The following is a 27920-nucleotide window of genomic DNA, read 5'->3' on the forward strand; positions in this document are numbered from 1 at the left end:
TTCATGAAATTGTCATGAATTCCGCACCCTCACGTTACATGCTTCATAATAATCTCATGCTTTGTGTTGTGTAGTTGTGTAAATGGAATTGCCATTCTCTGGCTTTGAGCTGACCTTCATCGTCGTCGCCTTTGTCGTCTTCTCCCTCTTCAGCCTGGCTTCAGTTTGCTTCCAGCCACAAGGAGCCCAGCCAGGTGTGCAGCCCTCCTCTGTTGTCAGACACACACGGTCAAATGTCAGTTTATCTAATGCTCGTCGCATGTGCTCTCTTTCAGAAGAAGAGCTCAGTGAAATCAAGAAATCTCAACATTGTAACAGGAAGCAGAGAGTGATGACCAAACAAGCTGAATCAGAGCATTAGTTATTGTGTAGTGTTCTGGCTATAACGTCTATAACACTAGGTTTTCTAAAAGAATGAAGCTGAAAATAAAGTTCCCCATTCATGATGCTGCCTGCCGAGTTGTGACCATTTAATTTTGCATAATCAATTGATAAAGAGAAAAGCAAAAACTGTCGATCAGTTACAACCCAATACCATTCAATAGTACTACAAACCATTGCCTCTAAAATTAAAGCACAGTTGAAGTAACAACAAGATAACAACAAACAACAAGATAATTTAAACAAATCAGTCCAAGAAACTCCTGCTTGACAAAGAGCCACGTCAACAGTTTATATTATAACCAGGCTGCTGCTGGAAACGATCTATACTAGATAACAATTTGCATGAAACTGTACATAATATCTGTATTTTTCATAGTGTGATTAATATTTACGTTCATATTTTTATTCATATTTATATTCCATTCCCTTCTGATTCTGATTTAGATTATATTTGTTTCTTGTGACGATAAAGACTATTCTTATCGTATTGTTTTCTTAATATTGGATATTATTATATTAACATTTATGAGCCTGAGATTTAGCGCAGTACAATTTCATTAAGGTGCATTCATTTTCACTAATGTACCTCTTGAACTGAGTGTACAGGTCACCTTGACTTGCTTTCAGAGTATTTGCTCTTTAGCTCCACCTACAGTTTTCATATGGTATCAGTGAACTGTGAATAAAACACACAACAAAGATGGAAAGAGTCAAACTAGATAAAGTTGAAACTATGACAGAAACTCCACCCGTTCTTCTGTGTGCTTCTTTTTATTTTTACCTGCTGATTGTTCAGACAAGTGCCAGAAAAATACAAGCTGCACACGGGCCTGTGTGTCCAGTGAAGCCGCTGTGTCTGAGTTAGGATTTAACAAACCGAGTGACTTTTGGCCCCTGCGGACCTTGTGGGGTGACATCCCAGGGGGTTAGAGGCTGCTCCCTGTTGAGTTTGCCCCTTGACCTCTGAGCCCTCCGTCACTCCTCCGCAGTCAGCCGTCTAGTTGTTGACACAGAGGGGAGGAGGAGCTCGAGAAAATAAGTTAACCAACTCCTTAGACTCTACGTTTTTTAAGGGTGCAGGAGAGAAAAAAAAGAGAAAGAAGCCTGACTGACTCGGCGCGTGTGATGTGCTGATGGTCCGTACTGACTGTGTATTGGGTGTGCACTGCTGTTCATGTGTATATGCGTCCATTGGGGTCTGTATTGGGCAAATGGAGATAAAGGGTCTTAAAAGTAATTAAGCTCTGGCCGGCTGCGGACCTCATTAACACTGACGACCGTATGGCATAACAACAGGCCCACCATCAGTCTAACGATGGACAACAAACTGACCCATCAGATCACAATCAACACCTGCGCACGCACATAGGACTACACCCCGGAGATTTCAGACATCACGGCACATTTCATCTCAGCCCGTTCACTCCACCGCCCACACTCTCCTGTATGTCCACCTGAATGAGCGCATAATGAAGTCACCGCGAGGTCAATGAAATTCTCTTCTTTTCTTCTCAGAAAAGCTTCTCAGTATAACATCTGCAACAAACCATCATACAAGAAATGCAAACTTTTCTTTGAAGGAAAACGTTACGTGAACAAATCCAAAGAGTCCAAAGAAATGCAGAGTCATCCTATACACAGCAAAACATGGGCAATGTGAATAAAACCCTCTATGCCATTGTAGCTAATATTCTATCAGCTAGGAAAACAGATTAGATAATGAATAATTGTATAAATGTTTCAAAGTCCATCTGCTGGACCATTTAATGAACGGTCGGTCCTATATCACCACCACAGTGCGGTTTAGTCGACTGTAAGGTTTGTGGTGACTTGCAGCTGATGAAAAACCTTCCACTGGTCACTGTACTGTATATAAATGTGTACCTGCAGCAATGTTCACATCAATGGAACAGAAACAGGGTCATTTTATGAGGCACTGTTCCTCTTAACAGGTTTTATCAGAGAGGAAGTACCTTATCTGTGAACCCTGGTCAGGATATGATGGGAGAGGAAGGAGAAGAAAGTGAGATTTCGGGAGGGGAGGAGAGGCCGAAGCTTCCACATTCAGTCGTAAAGATCACAGCTAAAGGGAAGATCACGACTGCTGTAAGGTTTGTTGTAATGACAGCACTGGAGTCCAACTATTTCCTGAGTTGCACAATGGTTCAGAATGAAAGCAGCAATACAAAATGGAGAAGAGCAAATGAAAGCTCACATATATTAATGAAACTATCATTTGGTTTTTGTGTCTAAAATACTCATTACTAGCTTTCTATCTTCAGTGGTGGTTATAGGTGCAGTGCTTTTTCAGTTCAACCACATATTGAAGTGAACAGTTCTCAGTCTGTTCTCATTGTGAGGGTCTAGATTAAGTTTGGTGAAAAGTGTTCAAGGCAAAAGGTAAAATGTTCGAAATTTATATTTGAGATGTTGGGACTGAGGCAACGGTTGGAAATTCGAGTCTAAACCTTAACTGAAATCAGGAGCTACCTTGACTAAAGTGTCAGCAGATTTGACAACTAGCTGTGGCTAGATTTTAAATTGGTTGTAGGCTCCAGGTCCTTTGTGAGGATGAACTGTTGCAGAAAATGGACGGATGGACACATTTTAGGTAAAACCAGGAACCAGAAAATTTTGAAAAAACAAAAAACAACCATTTTGATTATTGATTCAATGTATGAAGCAAAAACATCCAATGCTACCCATGTGTGAGGACTTACACCTGTTTTCTATTATTGTAATCTGATTATTTTTGGATTTGAAAGTATTTAGATGTATTCAGAATATACAATAAGGTGGATTTATTTTTGTCAACATCAAAAATACCCTGACATTAATCATCCAAACAGAGGAGTGAGGTTTCTCTGTGACCTGCAGCCCCGCTGCCAAGGTACTGAGGCACTTTAATAGGAGGTTGGCCTGTGTGTGGGACTCTCTCGTAGGGGAGTGTTTGAGGAGGCTGGGTAATCCTTGTAAAGACGTATAATCCCCAGGAAGAGCAAATATTACAACATGCCATGCCCTAATCAGTCACACACACACCAGTGGGAGAATTTGGTACGCTTCACTAGTGCGTTTTTAAGGGCAGATGGAGAGAAATGGAGAGGGTTCATTTTGGTGACACAGAGGTTTGGCTGAGGTTAGTGGGCAGCGGATACCAGGTGGCTGTGAATGACAATTGAGACGTGATTAGCATATTCAAATTGGGGGAAAATAAAAGTTTTTTAAAAGACAATGGCAGCTGATATGCAAAGAGTTGCTTGCCACAGAAACAAACCACATACCTCAGCTGAGTGTTTGTGGCGAGATGAATGAGTGTCTGTACGTGAATGTGTGGTCTGTGCGTTGGCCAAATCCATGAGGAATCTCTGTCATTTCAAGCAGCATTTTTGCAAACGTCATAAAGCAATAAAGGGAACATTTTAAAAGACAAAATTACACAGACGCGCGCACACACACACCACACACACACACACAAACACACACACACACAACATGCTACAATAAAAAACTAAAAAACAGAAAGACTTGCCTCTTTTGTCTGTTTTTCAGAGCTAAAGAGAGTTGGCGGTCCAGATGCTTGTTCAAAGTCTCTGTAACTGTTTTGAGCTCCATGGTCCATTAGTGTCCTGCTGCTTCTCTAATCCTCATTCACATGTAATGGCTGACATTTCATCTTAATGTGTTAATTCATTAGCTGGGTGCTGAATGGAGAGTCTCAGTCCACAGAGACGGCCGTAAGCAGACACGCTAATGAGTCCCCACACCAGCGGTAACCGCAGAGGTAATGCCGAGAGACGTGGGTTACCTGGTTCAGGAGAATCCCCTGGTGTACCACCAGCTGACAACCTGGATGAGAGGCAGAGCCAAGTATTGCTCGGATTTTTACGCGATAACAGTGCGAGCACCGTGCAGATGAGTGGTGCCAGTATTTCAAGAAATAAAAGGTAAAATTTTGAAAATCAAATGGGAAAAAAAAACATACATCTATCTTGACTTCAGACTTAGACTCAACTTTATTGATCCCTTTGGGATGACTGACTAAACATAACTGCTTTTTATGGCTCTACCCACCAAGACCATATAAACTGGGTGGGCTCCTGCACGTTTGTGTGCAACCAAAACAAAAACAGTAAGAAAAACACATCGTTAGGAAATATTTTCAACAACAACACAACTCACCAAAACTCATCAGCAATTAAACAAAACAAAAAATGACAGTCACGTCCTAAATACCAAAGTAAAGTAACTCAACCAAATTCAATATTCTGCTCTCTTTTGAAAAAAATAAATAAAAATACTGTGTTTTTAAACTGTGCTGTGTCACTTCTATCCTCCACTGAGAGAAATTAGCAGGTAAACTCAAACACAAAACAAAGAGAGGCCTCCATGCTGACATTCGGAGACACTAGCATCCCAGACAGACTTTTCTAGTCCAGCGCATCCTGGATTTTATTCAACGACGGACCACTGCCCCAAAATGCTTGATGCAAACAGCCCCCACCTCGTCCTCAGCACCACCCAAAAGCCCCAGATGTGTGTGTGTGTGTGTGTCCTCATCTGTGCGGGGGCAGGGGAGGACAGAGGGAGGAGGGGTCTCCTTCTCCAAGGACCTGCTACTTTCAGCTACAGCTCCTTTAAATCTTTGCTCTAATGTTTTAAGTGATAACTCAAACCTGGCTGCTTCTTCCGCTCCCTTTCAACATTTCAGTCAGTCACATGTGCACGCACACACATGATGCAGCATAAGAGTATATGTGTTGAAGGAGGCAGGGAGGGTGCAGGGAGGGGGCTTCCTGTCATTTGAATTACCCTCTACATGTGGGGTCAATATGTGCATTGGTTTAAGTGTGTGTGTGTGTGTGTCAGGGGTTGAGGTGGGGGCTAAAGTGGGAGCTACACCCCCTCCACGCTCTCCCCCCTCCCCCCTGTGAGTCCGTATAAAGCAGGAGGGGGGATAGGTACCTTTGTCACTTTGCTCAGAGACACTCTCACTGGACACACAAACGCTCTGGACACACATTCCTCGGAGACATATCGACTGTCCTCAGAAAAGACTGTGTACTCCTGGATTCTCCCCATCGCGGGCCCTGTATCACAGTTAGTGAGAAGAGAGGTGGAGAGAGCTGAAACACACCGAACACCATCTGTCCAGTCCGGACCAGAGCCAAGAAGGACAGACTTCTTCTTCTTTTTTTTTTTTTTTTGGAAAAATAATTGTTAATTAGCAAACAGCTGCTCAGCCATGAGGATCTTCAACCTGATCTACCTGCTCTTGCTGCTCGTAGCTGTGGTAGCCTCATCCACCAGGCCAGGTAAGCGTCCTTATACCTCAGCATCCAAACAAAAAATGTTTTAAATATTCATTTTAGGTTAGTTAGTTAGTTTTTAAGGTTGCGGTACGAACTAAGATTAAAAACAACACTTAACGGTCAGAATATAGTCCGGCCAAAAGTTCAAACCGTCGTTCCAAATCACTGCGCACCGCACCTTAAAGTGGGTAACCATAGAAACGAGAGAGCCTACACTTTTTGCTGCGCTTTTGCTACAAGTCTCGGTAACAAAAAAAAAAAAAAAAAAAATATATATATATATATATATATATATATATATATATATATATATATATATATATATATATATATATACATATATATATATATATATATCAAAGACTTATCGCAGACAAATGTCATAACAAATGTTTTTACCAGTGTTATAGTACAAATGCGATAATCCACTTAAAACGTGAAGTAACGGTCCGTCACATTCCATCACGGTGTTCCGCGTATCTCGAGCCTCAACGTGTGCTGCGTTGAAGTCTCGTCGTGCACATCGTAAAAAAAAAAACTGAAGGAAAACCGTGAAAATAGTTGCAGTTAGCCTCGAAATTACATGAAAGAGCTATGATGATGCTAGCAGCAACAAATTGTGACACCATAAAAACACAAATTATTCTCCTTCTGTGTTTGTGTTTCATTATGGCCGCAATTCCGCGACGAATATTCCTATTTTTTAACTGTTCACATAAACCTAGCAAGGAGTGAGATTGCGCGCCTAGCTAGTGAAGCAGGTGCGCTTTTTACGCAAACTCAGGCTACTTTGCGGTTATCTGCAAGGCAAGCAGATATTGTTTATTAAAAAAAAAAAACGAAAAGGAAAGGAAAGAAAAAAATGAGAGAGGGGCTGCGGGCAGAGGTCGTGATCGGGTTCATGTGATGATGGAGAGGAGAGGATGAAGGGGAGAGGATGGGGAGGGGACGGGAGCGCAGCGCCGCCGGGGATCGGTCAGCGGCCCCAAAAAGAGACCCCCTTTGTCCCGGACTGGAAGGCACTCCGGCGTGCTTTTGTTAATCACGGTGTTAAAACGCCATGCAAATACCCGAGCTTTATTAACATGACATGGAGGAGCAGTGCCAAGTGTAAAGAAGCCTACCTCCAGGCGTGGGGAGCAGTGTCTTTCAGTTGTAGCTGCTCATGCGGGGGGGCCTCGGGGGTGAGTCATAAAGTCATCTGGCTGTTTATCTCTTCCTGGGCTTGGCTGGCAGCCTGTGAACCACGGGAGTCAAAGTGGATTTATTAGGGACGTTTAAAAATAATCACGTGTTAAGTCCGAACGTCCGGGTTTGACCCATCTGTTTGCAAAATGGGTGTAAATAATAAAACACAAGAAAGCGGCCAGGAGGGGTCAAGTTTAGCCACAGTAATAAAATCGCATACATTAAACGTGTAGGAAATGTAGTTTTATCTTTATGTTACGGTTAAGCTCACACTTTCCTGCATTTGCTACTAATTAGGCCTGTAAGGTGATATGCAGGCGTCCACCTGCTGACACAAATCTTTCTTAGCACCTAAAACCACATCAGTAAGAAGTTAATTTGCTTCACAGCAGTCTAACTAACTGAGCGTATAATATATGTTCCTCCATCTCTTTATTCCAGATTTCCTGAACCTGAGGAGAAGATACCACAGACACCACTGCCTATACAGACGCTGTCTGCCTCTCCACTCCAGAGTACCCTTCCCCTGAGGTAAGACATGTGTTTCCCGAGTATTAGGAGGTTATGAGCTGAGCTGCGCGGCACAAAACCTGGGTTAGTTACTGCAGGGCGGGCAGGTGGCGGTTAAGAAGGTGTGTGTGATTAGTGGCAGAGTTGTGCGTTCATGCAGAACAGGGGTGCACGGGGAGAAGGCTCAGACATAAATCTCACTAATGATGAACTGGAAGGTTTTAGCACCGTGAGGAGCGTTTGGACAGGAAAGCCTGAGCTCAACTCACCATAGTAGGATACTAAAAAACTGTTTTTCCATTACAGCCAGAGGCCCAGCACCGATGGTGAGCTAAGGAGAGAAATATGAACTGCAGTGTGGCACAAACACCATGGACGGATCCTGGTACAGAGACTCAGACCTGGAAGAAGGGGGAAAAAAAACTATGGGATCTGCAAACCAAAGACTATAATCTACATGTAGCTGCTGTTACACACATCCTGCAGCTGCAGAAATCTGTTCAAAGTCAGACTCACCTTGGCAACGACTCATTCCTGTTCTAATCTGAACCATGAAATGTTACGGCCGCACAGATCTGGCTCTGGCCAGTTGAGAGCACCGCCCCACGTTCTTTTAATGTCAAGAAAAGAAGGAGCAAAGGAGTCGAGACAACATTTATCTTTAAGCCCGACTCAAGAGCTGTGGACCAAAGAGCAAGAAATATTGTTATAGCATCTACAAAGTGTTTATAATGCGTGTATGCACTTCAAATGTTTATTGATTTAAGCTTTTTAATAAAAAAAAATTATAAACATGCAGCTCGTCTTTGTGCTTGTGGTGAACTGAATGAGTACATAAACAAATAAATGTGGTCATTTTGTATACTTTAAGTGTTCTAGGTAGACGTTGTAACACCTCGTCCTGGTGATTCAAATCAAACAGGATCACGATACCTGCAGGATTCCTGTTAAACTCCGGGCTCATGGGAAAGGAGTCGTAAACGCCGCGCTCCCTGCCGAGTTACGAATGCCACAGCATAAAGGAATCACAATGGGGAACAAACACCAAGGGCTCAAATGACAATCTCGATATTTCGTTAACGCAGATTCCCGTGACTAGTGAAATTTAACACAGAAAAGGTGAGGCGGGAAACGGGCAGTCACACCAGCTAACGTTGACACTGTAGAGTTTCCATTGTTCTCCTTCGGCTCTCGGTACATTACACAAGATAAACACAAACCAGTGGCTACCTACGTGCGTACAAGCACTGTGTCGACTCTTATCCTGAGAACGGTTTAAACACAAATGAAATAATCAAAACGAGTATTAAACATTTATTGGAGTTTGATCACAAATACACAACCTTAATGAATAGATATCCTATCACCAAATAAAGCACATAAACACATGATTGATACCCAACAAACAGATAAAATAAAGACTCGACAGCGTTCTCTCTGGCAGGTAAGTGGTGACCTCGCCGTCCTTAGTGCAGACAGATGATCACTGAACAGCCTCCCAGCTCGGTTGCTTTCATGGTAACAAAAGCGGCAGCATGCACGGGTCACCGGGGGTCGTAACACGGTGATAAAAACCCCTCACCTCTGATCTGTGACCCACGACTCCTCCTCTCCGCCCGCCACTTTGCAATCCTTAACTGTCCTCCACTTTCAGTCCACCTCCTCCTCCTGCGTTATCAGTCCATCTCTGGTGAGGGAGCCTCACTGAGGAGCTCACAAGTGCATTTGCTTACTTTAGTCTTTTATCCAGCGTATCCCGCAGCTTCAGTCCTCTCCTTTAAAAGCTGCCACCTTCTCTCCGAGTTAAAATGATTAGGCTCTTTCTCCAAAGGGCCGGAGGGTGCCGTCGGCCGGCTCGACACAAAAAAAAAAAAGGAGGCCGGGCCGACGTTAGTGCTGAGCGGTGAGGTTGAGCAGCCTCTTGCTCAGTAAGGTGTTGTGCTGCTTCAGGTACTCTATCAGGTCGGCCTGCTTCTCCACCACCTCCTCCAGACTGGAGCTCCCTCTGTGACACAAATAACAGCACATGAGCCCTTTTTTCACATCTGGAACTCGTAAAGCTGCTGGTTTTATTCGTCTGTTTGAGGAAAAATGTCCTGAGCAGCCGCTTAAAAGGAAAAACGGAGGTGATCTCTGGTGTTGCTTAATTATGTGCTGGAGAAATTGCAAAGCAAAAAGCTCCTGTTGATAAGATACTACTTTTCAAAAGTACAGGAACTTTAGGGTTGGGGTTTGTAGGTTTGCTAATATGTCAAGTGCTTGCAGCATTTCATAATGTGGTTTGCAAAATCAAATTTCTAAATCTTGGTTGCATTTTTTATTTTCTACGACTACTCGTCTCTTGACACACAGATCCCAACTTCAACTATGAATCACATAGTGCAGCCTTTATTTATACTTTCACTAAGTGCCTTTTTGTCTTCAAAAATATTTTTTGACATTTATGAGTCAGATGTTTGTGTAATAGTGGTGCCGCGCTTCCCTTCGGTCTGACAAACAACAGGAGAGAAAAAGGTCTCATTTTCTCAGCTTCTCACTACTAAACCCCTAAAATACTTTCATCAGATTGTTTTTATTGGAAAACAACAGTTCTATTCTCCAGCCTATTTTGTTTCTGGACAATATTAAGTTTGGGTTAATTTCTATTTGATGTATAAAACCTTTCAGTGTTGCTGTATTTTTCCATTTTTTCCCCCACATTCATGAACATATCTTTAGGATTGATATTCCACTGTACAACTGCTCATGTTTACATGCACTAACAGTATCATCTTCTTGCAAAACTACTTGACAATTAAACAAGAACATTTTAATGTGCCTGTGATTATTCAACATCCTGCTGCTGAAGCCTCTTCGTTACAGTGCCGTCGTTTGGTTCCAATGTTTTCAGGGAAGAAACGCAAACCTGACACCGCTACCGCTTCTACTGAAAGTGTGTAAAAAGAGACGTTCAGACGCGGTGAGTGAACCGTTTGTACCTGAAGCCGGTCTCCGTCGGCAGGCTCGTGACGCTGTAGGTGTGGGACAGATCTTCTTGGCTCACATCTGGTGCAGATCTCTCCCTGTTGTAGCGAAACACCTTGACTGGAAACACAAACAGAAGCACGTTCCCTCGATTTTTACAAAAAGCTTCGAAACTAAAAGCTACACACACTGTTGAGCAGCGAGAGCTTTCCTCCGGGGTTAGAGACTCAGGTGAGAAGTGGCACGCATTTGTTTTTTTGTTTTTTTTTTATTGTTTTCCATCCCTCTCTTTCTCCTAAACACACACAAGCTGTTATATCCTGCACTTAGTTCTTATGGGCTGCCATATCCTGCACTCAAACCTCTAATTCTCACACCCTAAACATACACCTTTACACACGGGGTAGGGCTAGCGGGGAGGCGTGGGTGCGGCAGGCACAGCGGCAGTAAAAGGAGCCACAGCTAAAATATATGTTGGAGTTGCTTGAATCGTGATAAGACCCCGTTGTGAGTGTGTGTGTGTGTATGTGTGGAAAGGCAGAAGGAGGAGCTGATAAGACTTGAGTGTCATTAGCCAGAGGAAATTGTCAGGGAGGTTCTAAAGAGCGCTATCTTTACTTTGCTACAGTGCAGCATCTCTGCATCCACACTAACACACAATCCAAAGAAATACTGCACATTCCTGCATAATGAGGCCCTAAGTGTGTGTGTGTGTGTGTGTGTGTGTGTGTGTGTAAATAAAGTAATAGAAAGCAAATAAGCAAATACGTGTGAGAGAGGCATTCCTGAAAGGCAGAGAGATGAAGTGGTAGAGAGAAGAACAGAAGCTACAAAGGCTAAACATGGAAGATGAGCCTGTTGAACACCACATGAAGATAAAACCACTGTCCCAGCTTTGCTTTAATTTAACATTCTCATTCTCACACACTACAAAAAGTACTATAATCACACTCATCAACCTTTGTAAAGGATGCAGCTTTGCAGGGAACGTCATCACAAACATCAAACTGTAAATTTCGTGCAGATTTTTTCCCCCAATCTTTTTTAAGATAAGCCACCCAAAAAGACATGGCACTGTGGACTGGAGGCCTTCCAGTTCCTTCATGTAATAACACTTTATACTGTATTAATTGTGCACTGATCAAAGTATATAAGCTCAGGGATCTACAGTCTATACTGTCAGAAACAGAACAGAAAAAAAAGGCAACACAATACTATTAACTGAGCTGTGTCACGCAATATTTCCACGTGGTATGAGTTGATAATACAGAAAAAAAACGACAGGAGCACTGACAAAACAGACCCTGTGATATGGGGTATTCTATGCGTTTTTGCTCGTTGCACGTGTTTTTCTGAATTTGTCTTAAAATGTCTAAAATATGAACAATTCAGCACTTAGCTTATGTGCGCTAAATAAGCTAAATGCTAGTTGTTATAATATTATCAGAAATACCTTTAAAGGAACGAAATGAAATAAGTGTGTGCAAATACAAAAGTTTAAGGCAGTGTATTATATCACATGGAAACGCATAGATGGATGGATGGACGGAGGGTAAAGTGTAAAAGAAGTGACACATTTCACACGTTCCCGTCAGAGACTCTCACGCGGCCGCACAGACAGTGCTCAGACTCGGTCTGTTCACATCTGAGGAGCTTCAATCACCCATCCACAAGTGAACATTTCCAGGTGATAACAGTGATACAGCAGAGGTGCTAACAGCTAATCGCACCACATATAGTGCTCAACAGCTAATGCGCCGCCTGAAACGGAATCAAAGAACGGGAAGGAAATTGATTCCGGCGACCACAGGGTCTGATGCTCAGCTTGAACAGACTCTCAGAAGACGAAGATAAGAGCCGTGTTAACACCTTCGTAAGTGCGGAGTCTGACATGAAAGGGCTTCACTGTAGTGTGCGTGTCTACTGGAAAATAAAATTCACTCATAACTTGTCAAGGAAAAGGTAAAGCTTTCCCCAGAAGGGTTAAAAAGGCATTTTTGTGCAAACAGACAGGAGTTAAACATTTACTTAGTTTAGGATGCACTGACAATTTTCAGGTGCAAACTCTGTGTCTGAATGAATAGTTTGAGTGTTTGAGAAATATATTACAGGATATATTACAAGTTCAAGACTCAAGAAAAAAATAAAACATAATATGACTTGTTTTGGCGTTTGATCACATGGGTCATATATTGTAATAATTTCTATAATAACTATATACATTTAATATTGATTTAAACTTATAGAATCCAGTCATTAAACAAGCATAAATGAATAAAGATATTTGATTTGAATGTTCAGATGTGGCATCAGTTTTTTTGATTTCTCTCCATCACACAGTGGATGGGTTCGTGTGCGATTGCGGTATCCTCTATATGAGTGTGTGTGTGTGTGTGTGTTAACTCTGTGCCCTGCAGTGCTTACACTGAGTTCAGGCCAGGCCGAGGAGAGAGATGTATTCTAAGTTAAGCCTTTGAAGGCCGCGGCGTGGCTTTGATGTGCATGGAGGTCTATAGAGGACAATGTATTCATGTTAAAATGAGAGAGGCAGAAACATACAGAAAAACCTCAAAGACACACACACATACACACACTTACAATCAGCCCGCACTTCAAAGGGAACCTGAACGAGGCCTTCCTGTATGGACTTCATAGCTGCAGGCATTATATCTCTCCCTGTGTGTGTGTGTGTGTGTCCTCTAAAAAGGGAGTCTTCGTTTTCTCCTGGAGACCTCACTGATGTCACCTTGACTCTGCGTCGGTCAGCGTGCCCGCGCTCGGCCGCCGCTGCGAGGCGTCGCTCAGTTTGAATCGCGCCTGACTGCACTGATCTGAGGAGGAATGCGACGGGCGAACAGAGACCCCCCCCCTCCCCTTCCCAAACTGTGGATCACCAGCACTGTAAACACAGGGGACAATGTGTGTGTATCTCCTTGGTGGAGGGGGCCGAGGGCTTCCCTTTGGCTAGGTTAAATCCTAATGCCTCTTATCTTCTCCACTTGGCTCTCTTGGTATCTCCACCTAAAATCTGTACCCTTCAGCTGCCAAACACAGCTTTAATATGGATTTCCTTTCAATACAGATTCCTCTCTTTCAATATCCTCTGACTCGGCATTTTTTTAACAGCAGTTTTCCTTTACACGCTGACAGGAAGCCTGACGTGACAAACACTGTGCGATCGCCGTGGTAAAACGTGGCGCATTTCATTTTGACTAAATTAAAAAAAAAAAAAAAAGTTCTGGCGAATGTTTCTTCCGGAGGTAAGATGCCACGAGAGACCATGAACTGCCTTAGAGCGCAATCACAGACATTTGTCGAATTTTTCAAACCCATTTCCCGTGTCCAATAAAAGCATAAAAAAGCCCCTAAATGTATTCACTACTTAATGACAAGGGCTTATTCTCAATTGTCAATTATCTGCCCTTGAATTCCTCGAACACATTTGATCTCTATTCGATGAAATCTAAAATGTGTCTTGAATTACTTTTTTTTAGACAAAAAATCGTCATCAGTAAATTTCAGTTTTCCATTAAGAAACTATGAATAAGTCCTTGCACGTGTCTCTTTTTGATTCTGAGCAAAGTGTCGAAGAACTAACTTTATATTTCCAAAAAACCTTTATTTGCACACACACACATACACACATATTTACACTAGGCAATGGGCGTATGTAACACTCAGTAACTAATGTTATGAGAATTGAAGGATCCTACAAAGTAAAAAAGCATGTTCACTGCTGCATTCATGAGGAGGACAAATCATATAACATTCAATCAACTAGATTATAGCTGTAAGTGTTATTAATATAATTGTGCAGCCATGTGTGGAGGCACATCTCTAAACAGACAAATGAAAACAATTGTAATAACACATAATGGGTCTTCATAGGAGTCTTGCTCCAGCAAAAAGAGAAGAGCAGCTAATTAGACCGTGTTTAGTGTTGGGCGAAACTAAATCTTTAAAGTTATTTCAGGCCTAACGAAAGATAAAACCTGTAGAGTACAGATTAATTCTCGAGATAAATCTGAGTCGGGGTCTGCTCTGTAAGAACAAACCGATCCTAGTCACGCTAATCCTAATCATGTGAGATGTCGCCTGTGTGATTTAGAGCTTGTAGAGAGAGTTGAAGAAAATATAAAATGTCTCCACCAGGTGGTGTTTAGTATCTTTTTTTACGCTTCTTCAAAAAATAATAATTCTGGTGTGACTTCACCTGCTGCCAAGGTGCATGGAAGAGAGAAAGAAACTGTAGAGAGGTAAAGACTCCAGCGGCACTGGTAGTAAATCACACTTTTTCTGCGCATTACACTTTGTTGCACCATTCAAATAATCAACGCAAAATAAATCCGCGTTTTATCCTCATCGTCCCGAACTCTATGACCTTAAATGAAGCAAAGGGCTACAGAGTGATTTATGCTACAAGCAGCATTAATAGAAAGGAGCAACCCTCCAAATGATGATTTGTTACTTCAGGTCATTTCCAACAAAGCTGCTCAGTCAATGCACAACACCGTGTGCAGTTAAACCAATTCGTTCTCGAGCTCTGAGGCGCAGAATGGAAAATCAGACAATGGATACGTAGATAGGCACGGGTATCATCCACCAAAGTTTGCACGGTGTTGGTATCAGATGCAAAGAATCAGCAGATCAGCAGAGAGAGAGGGAGACAGAGGGAGGGAGGGAGGACAGAGAGCTGAATGGATGATTGTCATGCTGTCGAGTCTGAAAAGGGCAGGGCAGGTTTTGTGATGCTAATGGTGTCAGATAGAGAGTGGGGGTAGTGTGTGTTTTGTGTGTAATGTAATCTACAGGGTGTGTCTCTGCAAATGAGAGAGATGATATTATTGCTGCCATCCACCTGCAATAACGCTGGAATAAGAATACGCTCGACTCAAGGAAGTTTCGCCTGTGTGGGAAAATCTTGTGGCGTCATAACCCATAACCTGCACGGAGGCGTGGGAATCTGCATCCCTGCCTGTAGTACGCCTGACACAACTGGGGTCGACATAACGGCTTAGGTCAGAGTGTGGTTTCAGTCAGGGTCGGCATCTTCCCAAGTCAGCGACGGCCTACATGCAGATCCCTCTGCAAATGTCTCTGTGCAGCACTAAATCTCTGACTGTATGGACTGTACATGCAGGAAATGCAAATACCCCAAAAACTGAATGTACAGTCAGTCCTGTACATTCAGTTCATACTATGACTGTACGTGCTTTTCAGCTTGCAGCTCTAGTGCTACTGTCACCTTCACTGGCACTTTGAGTAAATAATACCGTCTTAGCCTTTCTGGTTAGATGCTAACTGTATTTCATTTACTCCACACCTGTACACTTGAATTTAACCAAACCTAATTTACTGTACCACCTATTGAGCTGCTTGTGCGTTCATACTGCTGCTGTTTTCTATTTTTCTCTTATTATCATTCTTTTTTTTCCCATACTACTGCATTTCCAGATTAATTACACACAGCACACTGGACTGTATGTATCAAAACAGTTTCTTTCTGAATGTTAAAATTTGCACTTGCGGTTCAGTCGGAGCCTGAGCGTCTCTTGGAGAAAGGGGAGTAAAAGGAGGAACCGGATGCATGGACGCTATTAACAGCAGGTGTGGCAACAGTACGCTGAGGTTTGGTGGTGGACAGTTTACTTTAGTGCTGTTTATAGAGAGGGGGAAGCCTGTGTTTATGGGCTCACACTAAAAACAATATAATAATGCAACTGATCCGCACATAGTTCTGGAGCCTCAGACAAGAGTCAACACTCACATTCACATACTGAACATTAAAATGAAAACGGGAATCGGTTTACCTGCGTAATACAACAGGCTCGGCACCGCCACCAACAGCTCACACCCCAGAATACTGAGCAGCATGTAGATGTGTACACTTTGTGCTAGTCTTGCAGCAAGAAGAAGCAACAGGAGGACGTTTCCTGTTCACACACAGAAACACACACGGGCGTTTAAGCTTTAGCTTTACTGCCACCCTGTGGAGAAAACCGACAGGTGCATAAGCCGCGAAAACATTTCTCTAGCACACAGGGAGCATGTCATACCTGAAGAGTGCGTGACAAGCGGCAGGTGTTTCAGTGGCTGCATCTCTCTGTAGAATCTCAGGTAGCCTCTGCTCCGGGCCCGGTTGTGGTGGTGCTGCACGTAGGCGGTGAACAGCAGCACCAGCGCCCACAGGCACACCTTCGCGAACACAATGACACTGTCGCCTTTTACGTTACCCAAAAAGCTCTTACACATCTCCTCTTGGTCAGATTCCAGTATGCACAGCACTGCCACACATATCGACAACACCACATACAAAACCTTAAAGGAGAAGAGAAATAGAGGAAGTGAGACGTCCCTGGTATCTTTAGCACAGACTGACACATCGTATGATAAGTCATGATACTTTTAAAAGCACTTAGGGTCCAAAAGCAAAGTTCACAATCAGTTTACAATTATATAAAGCAGAAAAATTTATATAATGATATATTGTATAATTTTGACCGAAAAGTCACTCAGACCAAGTTATATGACGACAATATATCACAAAACGTATTAATAACAAGCCATCAACCATGACATCAAACTAAAACATGAAAGAATAATCTTTTTTTATTTTTCTGTCAGCTGTTTCTTTTTACTTAAAGAATAACCTCATTAACACAATGTGTGTAAACAAGTTCATGTCATACGTGCAGCAGAGACAGCAGGACGGCGTGGCAGGGCGTCGGTAGCGTCTGAAACTCTCTCCTGATGGCAGACTGCAGGGCGTCAGCAGAGATCAGCGGACCGTCCACCGAGTCCTCCTCCGTGCTTCGTGTCATGTCGACTGAGGGGCCTGCCTGCTACGATAAACACATTAAGGAGAGAATACAAATAAATCACAAATGAATCTAGAAGGAAAGTTGTCTTACTTTATACTTCACCCTAGACTAATCTGTGTAAATGGGATGTAATGATAATGCTTGTAAAGTTATGATACAATGATCTCAACAGATTATTATCTTAAAGTCACGGGCAAAGGGCAGCCAGCATTTAGCCCTCATTGATCTTTGACTCATTATTTATCTTGTTTTTCTACTTCTGGTGTAGCTGGACCTCTGTGTTTAGTATTTAATTTAGCTGTTACTAATTTGTCTTTCTGACACCATGGTTGATTTATGCACTCAAAACGAACAAAAGCAGCCTGTGCGCTTTTTAGCTTGAGGTACATTAATGCTGGTATCTGCGAGGGAAAGTGAAACTCAAGTTCCATAGTTTATCACCTGGACTAAAAACAAGGAACTGCTAAGACACCAGGAAGTTCAGTTTTGAGTGTATGCTAATTTTAAAGACAAAACTCTGGTAATTTATTCAACTCTAATCTAATCCTCTGTATGTGCACACATGTATATAGTATGTGCTATGTTTGTAGCTCCCAGTCTAACTGCCACAGAGTTTAAACCACTGCACGGAACAAGCGACGCATTGTCATGGCAACCAGTTAACGTCAAACAACGGGTACATACTGCATAGAGCCAGGGTCCCTTTGAGCCCATTCGTCTCGACGTTTGGCGTTTTTAAGAGAGCAAAGTAATCAACAACAACCATCAGCGTACATTCTATGCGACACAGAAGCGGGCGGGCAAATAAAGGTAAACTTCCGGTTCACTCTTGTCCTGGTTCCGTCGTCTGTTGAAACTTGGTTCCTAGCTCAATGGTTCCGGTTGTGGGACGTTTGCTTCTCACGTCCATGAATTACACCCGCGAGCTGCAGGACATTCACTCTTATTAGTTTTTTAAAATCCCAACATAACAAAATATTCCGTGAAAAACATTCTTTAAAATAATTTCTGTGCTATAGAAGCTGTAAAACCAAGCTCAGACACTATACTGTGAATGGCAAGAATGCATGTTTACATTAATGAAAGCTTATAACTACTTTTTATTTCATCTTCTGACTTCCAAATCCTGAACTGAATTAATGGTCTTTTTCATTGCATCTGTTTTCTGGGTAGTTTCCAATGACAGAAATTAAACATATTTATCTAGTGAAGATGAAATAAAGGAAAGGATGTCACTGTATTTTTGCAGCTTGTCCACTGACTGAAATGATAGCGTCACTGAATATTGTAAACATCCATCAAACATGAAATATTTTTTCTCTTTATTTTATTTGGTGGTGTGTAAAAAGAAAAGAAGATTAGTACAGATTGGTTTCAGTGTGCCTTAGAGATCCAGATCAGTGGCCCAGCCCGAGCTAAGAAGACCAGGGAAAAGCTCCCCCTTAACCTCAGAGTGACCTAAAGTCCAAGTGAAGAAAGAGGTAAACAAACATTTATAAATGTGGTAAAAATAATTTGTCTGTATGGATATATAAATAAAGCAAAGCGCTAACTTTATGTAGGCAAATGAAAACACAGATAACATCCCATTTAAAATATTTTATTGATAAACATACAGTTGCTATAAAAGACAATGAACTGAGCTCTGTTCCTCTGAGCGACGAAGCTGCTGTCTGGTGTTCAGACAGAGGAGAGAGGAGTTCAGATCATACTCTGGGGAGGCAACGCTTGTGATAGAGGCAAACGAGGAGAGATTTTAGGACATTATGAACTGTTATTAGATGCAGGACTAATTAACAGGGAAGCAGCAAATAACGTTTTATCATTGGTTTAGTTAATTGGAAATGGACAGCAGGTGATAAAGAAGGTTAGGTTTTTTTTTTGTTTTATTCTTTTTTTGCTGGTATGGAACTGTGCTTCAAGTTGAATCATACATTACATTCATACTTACACACATACGCACACACAAACACAATGTGCCTAGACCCCGAGGTCAGTGTGAGTGTGAAATACTCCTGCACATCCAGTACACTCTCGCCCTCGCATTCATTACATAAGGCACTGATTCAGATGCAGTCTATCAGAAGAAACAATGGCTAAAACATCCTAAAGGGAAAATGTTTAAAATCCAAAGAACAAGTATTATTATTTAATAACATGCATTCTCATTCATGTAAAATTAGTTATAAAGAAAAAAAGCTCGTGGTACGTTAGGCAGATTTCTAAAATTCAAATGGATGAGATACAACATACGAGAGGATGGGTAAACATCAACTCACTATCCATCTGAGCAATACTCACAATAACTTATATATGTTTGTTTTTCATGCAAAACTGTAAACGCAAAACCCAAATGAATGAGAAGCTATGAGTAAGGCATTCTAATGGTCAAGATACTTCAAGTTATCCAACCCAAACCACTTTGCATCACACTCAGAGAGTGGAGTCACATGATCAGTGCAGAAGCAGGAGTTAATGAGTCAAGATCCAGGTACCACTGTGTGTGTTAAAGACAGAAACATGTTTAGCTTGTGACAGAAGAGATCCTTATCTATGTGTTGGTTGTGCAAAGGCTTTAGCATATTGATATCTTGATTACATCCATGCTACACATATCATAAAGAAGTGTATACCTGCGTACAGTTAAGAAGCACATCAATAGTAGTGTATGTGCATGTTGTTGTTGTTGTGTCATTTACTCCACTGGTCGTCAGTGCAGGTTCTCTGTTTGAGCGTTTCAGAAAGGAAAAAAAAAAAAAAAGAACAAAAACTAAATCCAGGCTGTGAGGATTACATCCCGTCTGTGACTCAAGGTTCTAGAATGGTTCTCTGTCCAGGCGAAAGTTCCAGTTCCCGTTCCAAAGGTCGTCATAGTGTGGTGGGCTGACCCCGGCCTGCAACGAGAGGCAGCGTCTTAGCGTTGTTAAGTTAATCGATGTATGAAACTAGGTTTAGATTAGAGAAGGGTTAAGGTCAGGGCTGAGGTCAATATAAACCTCAGAAGAGGAAAGGTTTTAGTAACAGACTTTAAACCAGCAGGTGTTTTTTTCTTTTATGAAGAAAACTTCTACGCAGATAAAGGCAGGTCTTTATATCACAGATTCTACATCAAATTCTAGCTCAATCACTCCATTCTGATCTAATCACACCAGAGATGGACACATTCAGAAAAGAGATGGGGAAGAATAAAACCAAAGTCAGGATTAGGTTCTCGATTACAGTGCTAATAAATATGTGAAAGTCCTTTCCACATTTTGTTTTTATCATAAACAAACACCCAGGAGACACAGTTGCCCTGTAAACATCCATTGTTTTGCATCAAATACACTTTCCACTTTACGTCAGTCTTCACACAGTATGATGCCACTTTTAATGTGAAGTAAAACACTGACTGGTAAAATATCCCTATAAAGAACACATGAATGGACTTTGTTACTATGTTGACTTTCATTCCTCTTAAATGACTGTACAGCACATATTCTTATTAATATCCTGCAAAAGGCAGATTAAAAATATTTAGATAAAAATATACAGGAACATATCATGTTTTTTTCACACAACCTACGCAAGACAAAATATGTGAATCAGCAGATACACATATTATCAGACACCAGAGGTGACAGTATGACTTAATTAAATCCCCCACGCCCTGGAAGATATATCAGTTTTACTTATGTGGTGACAAAAGGTTCTTATAGAGATTCTTCCACAGCATGAATTTATCTGTTCAAGTGCTTCAGTTGCTCTGAGGGATCAACAACCAGACACGTCAGTCATGTCAGGACGAGCCACACCGAGCTGTAAATGAAGCTAGTGTCTGTGTAGAAGCAGCACATAGGCATGCTGGCCTAGATCCAGATTCATATTTCAATAAGAATTAACAACCACTTGGTTTTCATTATTGGTACAATTTCTTGTAAAACAAAAACAAATATAATTGCCAAGCGTCTGAATTTGCCTATAAGGAATTCACCAGGCTTTCAACTTACTTGCTTTCAATTTATTTGTCCCTGGAGGGCAGCTGGCTTTTCAGCAAGACATATATAGATATGAGACAATAAATCAAAGCCTGTGTGTTTCTTTGAGAGTGTGTAGGCATATGTGTTCTCACCCCGAGATGCGATATAGCACTCGTGACAGCTGAGCAGTCCATTACGAATCCTTACGTCAGTCCCTGCAGTGGCGTCGCCCAGCTGCCCTTTACACACTCCACACTGAGGAGAGAAACACAGCAAATATTCTACATGCAAAGGTTTGTGTTTTCATCAGTGTTAATACATTTATATATTTTATTGTGTATCATCTATCATTTTCATGTCCCCTGCCCGGTGGCAAGTATAATGTGTACAGGCTTTAGTAGAATTTGCACATCCCAAGAGTCACTTTTCCTCAATGGTGTGCATGTGTGTGTGTACTAGAATAAAACAACACCTTGAAACACTGCATGTGGAAAAACAGTCCCAGCGTATCGATGATCATAGCAGCTCCTTTTCCCAGAGGCTGAGAACAACCCGAACAAAGACGCTTTCCACTAACACACCTACACAGACAGAGACAGCAGGAGAAAAACTGTTCATCAAACACAAGCTGCTCTCTCCCACATTGATGCATCCTTGCTCCACTGATTGCTGATATTCTTTCAGACATTAGTTCGGGCGTACTGTGTGTGTTACCTGCTGGGTGAAGGAGGCTGCTGTGTTGAAGGAGTGCACTGCTGTTTAGTTGTGACACCATCGTGTGATCCAGATCTGAGGTACATAAGAAATAAATAAATATATTCAAATCCAAAAGTTACATTTTAGAACATTTGTGTAAATTCAGGTGTATATACGCAAGAAATGTCTCTTTCAAAGCTTCTTAATAAGTGAGCATTTCCATCTGATATATATGTTTGTGCCTTTGCCTGGTTCCCTTTCATATTTTCGACACATTTCTTGACGTTTGCTTCATGTCTAAATATGTGTTTATATCTTTTAAGATGATCCAAATGAATGGTATGAGCTGGAATCCACTGACGCACATACAAACCACATACTAAGCAGCATAATGTACCTTTTAACAATCTGTGCCTGGTTCAACTGAGGGTTGCGGTCCAGAGAGGATGTTTTCCACAGTTCCTTCTTAGAAGTTTCACTATCAGGTGAAGAATCTACAAACATAATAAAAAACAAACTCTCATAAACTCTGAGGAAACACATGGTTGAATTAAGGACGAGTGAGCTGTACACATACAAATTTGGATATGTGATGCTTATGAATGAGTAGGGCCAAGAGGTGCTGGTGCTTAAATAATGGAAAATATACAAAGTGCTGTGACATAAAAGTTGAAAAGAATATTCATTTAAATAATATAAATACAAATAAATAAGCCAATATGAAATACAATTGTGAACATGTAATTATCATAACAAAACTGCAAACTCCACTGGCGTGGGGTCTCGCTTGCAGGCCATCAAAGACTGTACTTTTCTCTGCTACAAAAATGCTATGTGTTGTCAGGTGTTGTGTCAATCCTTTTTCACATTCAGCATTTTGAAGGTTCACTTCTATTCATGCAGGTGAAAAACTGACATGACGTCACATGTAGCAGCCAGCTGCTGTTGATGACCAACCCATGTTATTGCCAAAGTGAACTGGAATGACTTTTGTTGGTGTTTTGTTTGTTTGTTTGCTTTTGTTATTTGCAGTTACACACATTTACACAAATTTTCAATAAAGTTCTTGGAGGGAAAAAAAAAGAGCTAAGGGGGCGGTAATAAAAAATTCAGCGGCGCCAAAATGAAGCACTGAAATCTGAGTTGATTTTTTGGTCTGGTTACTATTGTTTGCGTCAGCACCGGTGCCATTATGGTACCGAGTATCGACACCCATCCCTGTGAATGAGTGTGTCTGCTTCATGCTCACCTTGGAAAAAATGCAGCTTTGATGCGTGCTGATCCTCGTTCCCCATGGAGATTCTTTGGCCGTTGTGCTGCAGGGGACTGTCTGCGCTGTTGCTTTCTGGAGCCGAGGAAGTCCTCACTGTCTGTTCTGACGGCTGGGTCACCAAACCGGTGGGGTTAAGGGGTGCGACAGTCTCCTCTAGAATCCGTCTCTCCTGGAAGAAGTGCAGACAAATCAAACAGAGACAAAAACATAAAGACATGCAACCAGGAGACTGTGTTTTATTTGTGTGTGTCTGGGTGTTTGTACCTCTTCATTGTGTTTCCTCTCCTCCTCTTGCACCTCTAGCTGTGCTTTCTCCCATTCCTTCTTCAGCTTCTCTTGTTCTCTCTGGTACTGCTCCTGAAGGGAAACAATGTTCATGTTAACAAAACAGATAAAAACTGCAAAACACAGCCATGACACACATCCAGTACAGTGTCTGTTTTCTTCTTTGCATTCTTGGAGCCATGCACGTCCACACCGTTACACTACAGTACCTGTAGGAGGCGCTCCTGCTCCTGTTGCCACCTTTCCAAGCGCTTACGCTCCTCATTGGGGTCCCAGACCCAGTGATTAACACGTTTAGCCAAGTTCAACATGGGGGTCTCAATCTACCCAGACCCAAACCAACAGTCACACACACACACACAAACACACACACACACAAACATATATACGGACCAGAAAGAGAGGAAAGGTGAGAGGACAAGTCTGACTACAGCCACTACAGCGGAGACGAAGGGTCAGGACAGGATCAAATATAAGAATGAAGGAGGAACAGAAAGAACGAGCTGGAGCTGCTCAGGGATACTCACAGTCACACTGCTCTCCTCGAGTCCTTCTGTGGAACCGGACACACAGAAAATAATCACAACTGAATACAGAATATCTGCAGGAGAAATGATGCTGTAATAATAGGCTGAGAGGAAAGCAGACTTACCTGTGACAGTGGGAGAATAATCCTGCATGCTGCTGGGAGGTGCAGTTGGCTGGGCATTGTTTTCCTCCGCTGGTCTCTCATACAAATTACTGGTCGCAACCTGACGGTTAAACATTTAACAAGGGTTAGTTGGTCAGAAAATAAACCTGTAAACCTGTCCTACGACATCTACTTCTATGATGTTTTTGAGCCAGTTTAGCAGCTGAAATACCTGCAGACAGTTCTGACAGAAAGACTTTTGTCTTTCTTTGTGCGCTCCAGCCAGTCACATCCCTCATGTAAATTTTTAGTAAAATTAACTTGTAGAAATCTGAAACGTGTTTTACATAGGAGACCCGTCACAGGGGAGGTACTGGAAAAGTTTCTGGCTCTACACTGTGGCCAACATGGAGCTGATGGACAGACACATATAACTGACTCTAGCATTTTAACTGTCATGTTTAAAGAAAACAAACTGCAACATTTGTTTTAAGAAGTGCTCGCATTAAATTAAAGCAAAAAATTGTGTGATAAACTAGATAAACAAATAATTTTTGTTTGAAACTCTCCCCAGTCTGAGTGGCAGAGTCGGACGGTGACCTGCATTCTCCAAATTCAAGAAATTATTAACAATACCATTTGGTTTCTCTCCTGGATTTAATTTCCTGCTTACACAGCTAAGAGAGTAAGCCGACTCTAAGCAGACTCTAATGTTGATGCTTTTCAGAAAAAACCCAGACAGACAATTTATAAAAACAAGACATATTTTCTTCTGTAGTTCAACGTGCAGCGTTAACACACCTTTCCAAACAGTACATATATGATGGCACCAGTATCTATTTTTTCTCTCCAACTACTGCTTTCAAGTGACTTTTCTTGACTATAGAGATATACAGCGCTCAGCCACTACATTATGACCACTGACAGGAGAAGTGGATAATATTTAAACCATCTTGAGACAATTCAGTGTTCTGCTGGGAAACTTTTGGACCTGACATTCGTGTTGATGTTACTTAGACATGTAACACACACCTACACCAGACCAGACACCCCCACCCCATAGCAATGACACTCCTTAATGGCAGCAGCCATCCACAGCAGGATGCAGCCTGATGCAGGTACACACACAAAAACAGGAAAAAAAAACATGACCTGGCCTACAAATTCACTACGTCCCAAACTGATCAAGTATCTGTGGGATGATCCACAGAGGCCCCTCCCCTCAACCCATAGGACCCAAAGGCCCCCCACTAATAACATTGTGTTACCAGGACACCACAGGACACTCTCAGAAGACCCATGTCCATTCTCTGATGAGTCACAACTGTTTTGAGGTACAAGAGGAGACCTACACAATATTATTAAGGTGGTCATAATGTTATGCCTGGTCGGTGAGAAGGATACAAGGTCTTGTTCTGTAACAAGTCCCTTGCATATATTACCTGTCCGTTGCTTTGGCTTTCTGGGTGAAGCGGCTCTATGTGTGTCTGCGTGAGCTCTGTCACGATAGTTGTTGTGATGATACAGTTCCGTCCTCCGATCAGGGAGCTGATGGCAGAGCCTGAAGACGCGGCCGGTTTCTCTTTCTGCGGAGGCGGCAGCTGCTCCGCTGTCTCTGGAGATTTCGCAGCCTCCACAGGTTGAACATCTTCCTCCGTCTGTTTGGAGGAAACAGCTTTGACCTCCAGCGGGGAGTCCCGATGGGAGGGAGGCGGAGTGGAAACAGTTAAATCCTCCACCGCTTCTCCGTTCACTCGCACCAGCCCGTCCATCTGAGTGGGACAGAAATAGACGTTACAGTTTTCTTCATGCTTAAAATTGTTGCATTTATTAGAAGTGCATGTTAATAAACTCCATAATGTTCTCGATGTATAGTAGTTAGAAATCAATCAGTACACATTTATATTAGCTTAAAACAAATATAGGGTAGGATTAGAGTCATAATGTGGTCTCTGTGTGAAAACTGTAAAGCTTCTTACTGAAAGTGGATGGATGAGATCGTTATGTGTCTACTACAGTTTTTAGATATGATAAACACACAGCCCTGTCTAGCTCAGTGGATATTTAAAGGATTAGTTTCTACTGAGGTAAAAACACCTCTCCACTGTGTTTTTCAACAAATGCCTTAAGATGCATTTCCCTTTTTTGATGAAAGCTGAGACATTGTCCCTTTTCAACACAGAGAACTAACAAAGGTTTTGATGACTTATCTTGAGGGAGGGAAAGAAATAAAATGGGTAAAACTTCCTATAGCTATCAGATGATGCTGGCTGTGTGTTGCACACTGAAAGGAGTCCTCACCCTGACTGGTTTGTGTCCAGACATCGTGCTCCTGGGCTGACAGTAGGGTTTGGCCACCAGCAGGGGGACAGGTCTGGGGGACACAGGTGGAGCCGGGGGGAGTGTGCGTGCAGGCTTTGTGGGTAGAGGTGAGGCGTGTTGGGTCTGAAGCTGTGCATCTCCTGTAACCACTTGTATTTGAGTGATGCTCTGTGTCGTTACAGACTCTGTCAGCTGGGTCTGTGCCTCGCTCAGATGTAGTGGCTGTGGTGACACGTTTTGTGAGTCTGTGATGGAGGACGGTGGACTCTCTGGTGGTGGTGGTGGGCTGGTGGAGACGGCAGCTGAGTTCTTTTGTTTATCAGTTAAGCTTGTATCCGTGTCTTCAGGTTTTGTGTGCTTCTCTTCAGAAACAGTTGATTCTGGTTTGTGCAGATAGTCAGACATCTCATGGTTATCAATAGGTAATGTTGGTTTGTGTTCCTCTTCTACAGGTGATGCTGATTTGTGTTCCTTGTCAACAGGTGATGTTGGTTTGTGTTCCTTGTCAACAGGTGATGTTGGTTTGTGTTCCTTGTCAATAGGTGATGTTGGTTTGTGTTCCTCTTCTACAGGTGATGTTGGTTTGTGTTCTTCTTCTACAGGTGATGTTGGTTTGTGTTCCTCTTCTACAGGTGATGTTGGTTTGTGTTCCTCTTCAATAGATGATGCTGGTTTGTGTTCTTCTTCAACAGGTGATGTTGGTTTGTGTTCCTTTTCGTCAGGTGAAGTTTCGTTGTGTTCCTTTTCATCGGGTGATGTCAGCTCGTGTTCCTGGTCCACCTGGTTTAGGTCCTGTTTGGGTTTCGCGGTGGATCTGGGCAGTTTGAGGCTGTCCAGTGTGGCATCACTGATGGTGAAGCGTAGAGCGTAACGCTGTAAAACCAAGGCTGCCTCCTCTGGAGTCGCTGCGTTTCTGTAGGCTATACACAGCTCTGCTTCTCTGCGCTCCCTTGAAAAGAAGAGACACAAATCATTTTGTGTTTGTCGTCATGATGTTCTGTCAGAGATCATAAAAAAAAAGATAAAAAATGGCCTCAGTATCATTCTTACTTCTCCTCCACGATCTCTTTGTACGTCTTGATGCTTTTCCTCTTGTTTCCTTCACCTCCCTCATCCTTCATCCTTTTCTCCATCCTCTTCCTCTCTTCCTCTTTCTTTATTAGATCCTGTGACGCACTGCGGCGGCGGTTCTTCCAGCGAACCAGGTCCTGTCACAGGTACACACAACGTTAATTCCTATTGTTACAACAATCGGACCTCACTCTATTTTAATAGTTCCTTACGCTTTGCCAGTGATCCTCTTCTTCCTGAAAGTTGTTGAACTGCTCGTGCATGCGTTCGTGTCGTGATTGGCTCAGCGATGGTAAGTGCCCCACTTCATCCTCGTTGTTCATATCACCCAGACTCACACTTCTAGAAAAACATGAAACACATGTATACATTACTGCAACACCATAAATAGTTACTTTCCTCAACTTGTCTTTGTGTGAAAAAACTAATTAATTACAATCAATACTTCAACATAAAAACATGCAAACTGTGATTGAAAAACTACTACACGCTACATGATAGAAA

General features: G+C 42.2%; 3 protein-coding genes and 1 long non-coding RNA gene across 7 annotated transcripts in view; 2 read left to right on the plus strand and 2 right to left on the minus strand.

Moving 5' to 3' along the window:
- Positions 1-74: 74 nt before the first annotated feature.
- On the plus strand, positions 75-451 carry LOC125003796. Its single transcript, XR_007112277.1, has 2 exons — positions 75-194; positions 276-451. It is a non-coding gene; the product is annotated as an uncharacterized LOC125003796 (long non-coding RNA).
- A 3749-nt stretch (positions 452-4200) lies between these two features.
- On the plus strand, positions 4201-9254 carry apela (apelin receptor early endogenous ligand). The gene is made up of 3 exons (XM_047577981.1): positions 4201-5699; positions 7326-7415; positions 7701-9254. The coding sequence occupies exons 1-2, from the start codon at positions 5630-5632 to the stop codon at positions 7412-7414; spliced, it is 159 nt and encodes a 52-aa protein (XP_047433937.1). The 5' UTR covers positions 4201-5629; the 3' UTR covers position 7415; positions 7701-9254.
- On the minus strand, positions 8696-18016 carry tmem192 (transmembrane protein 192). Of its 3 annotated transcripts, none has more exons than XM_047577979.1 (6): positions 17864-18016; positions 17048-17197; positions 16415-16676; positions 16169-16291; positions 10373-10478; positions 8696-9399 (listed from the first exon to the last, which is right to left on the minus strand). In XM_047577979.1, exons 1-6 carry the CDS (start codon positions 17891-17893, stop codon positions 9285-9287), a joined length of 786 nt encoding a protein of 261 aa, XP_047433935.1. In that variant the 5' UTR covers positions 17894-18016; the 3' UTR covers positions 8696-9284. The 3 variants fall into 3 exon arrangements, with proteins under 3 accessions (XP_047433935.1, XP_047433934.1, XP_047433936.1); XM_047577978.1 differs by having other exon boundaries at positions 17048-17200; positions 17864-18008; XM_047577980.1 differs by lacking the exon at positions 16169-16291 and having other exon boundaries at positions 17048-17200; positions 17864-18008.
- Positions 18017-18763: 747 nt separating this feature from the next.
- The window catches only part of LOC125004187 (LIM and calponin homology domains-containing protein 1-like), a 28343-nt gene continuing 19186 nt past the window's right edge, over positions 18764-27920 (minus strand). Inside the window, exons 18-31 of one of the 2 annotated variants that reach the window (XM_047578615.1) lie at positions 27629-27758; positions 27396-27553; positions 26325-27294; positions 25466-25795; positions 24045-24144; positions 23920-23945; positions 23602-23715; positions 23372-23464; positions 23084-23276; positions 22232-22328; positions 21853-21927; positions 21611-21719; positions 21291-21393; positions 18764-20073 (exon numbers count right to left, since the gene is read on the minus strand). In XM_047578615.1, coding sequence (XP_047434571.1) covers positions 20048-20073; positions 21291-21393; positions 21611-21719; positions 21853-21927; positions 22232-22328; positions 23084-23276; positions 23372-23464; positions 23602-23715; positions 23920-23945; positions 24045-24144; positions 25466-25795; positions 26325-27294; positions 27396-27553; positions 27629-27758 — 2524 coding nt within the window. In that variant the 3' untranslated portion in view covers positions 18764-20047. The remainder of the gene's footprint in view (positions 20074-21290; positions 21394-21610; positions 21720-21852; positions 21928-22231; positions 22329-23083; positions 23277-23371; positions 23465-23601; positions 23716-23919; positions 23946-24044; positions 24145-25465; positions 25796-26324; positions 27295-27395; positions 27554-27628; positions 27759-27920) is intronic. The other variant, XM_047578616.1, reaches the window with a different exon arrangement.

This window comes from Mugil cephalus, chromosome 2, assembly GCF_022458985.1.
Source record: "Mugil cephalus isolate CIBA_MC_2020 chromosome 2, CIBA_Mcephalus_1.1, whole genome shotgun sequence".
In the NCBI taxonomy this organism is placed as follows: domain Eukaryota; kingdom Metazoa; phylum Chordata; class Actinopteri; order Mugiliformes; family Mugilidae; genus Mugil; species Mugil cephalus.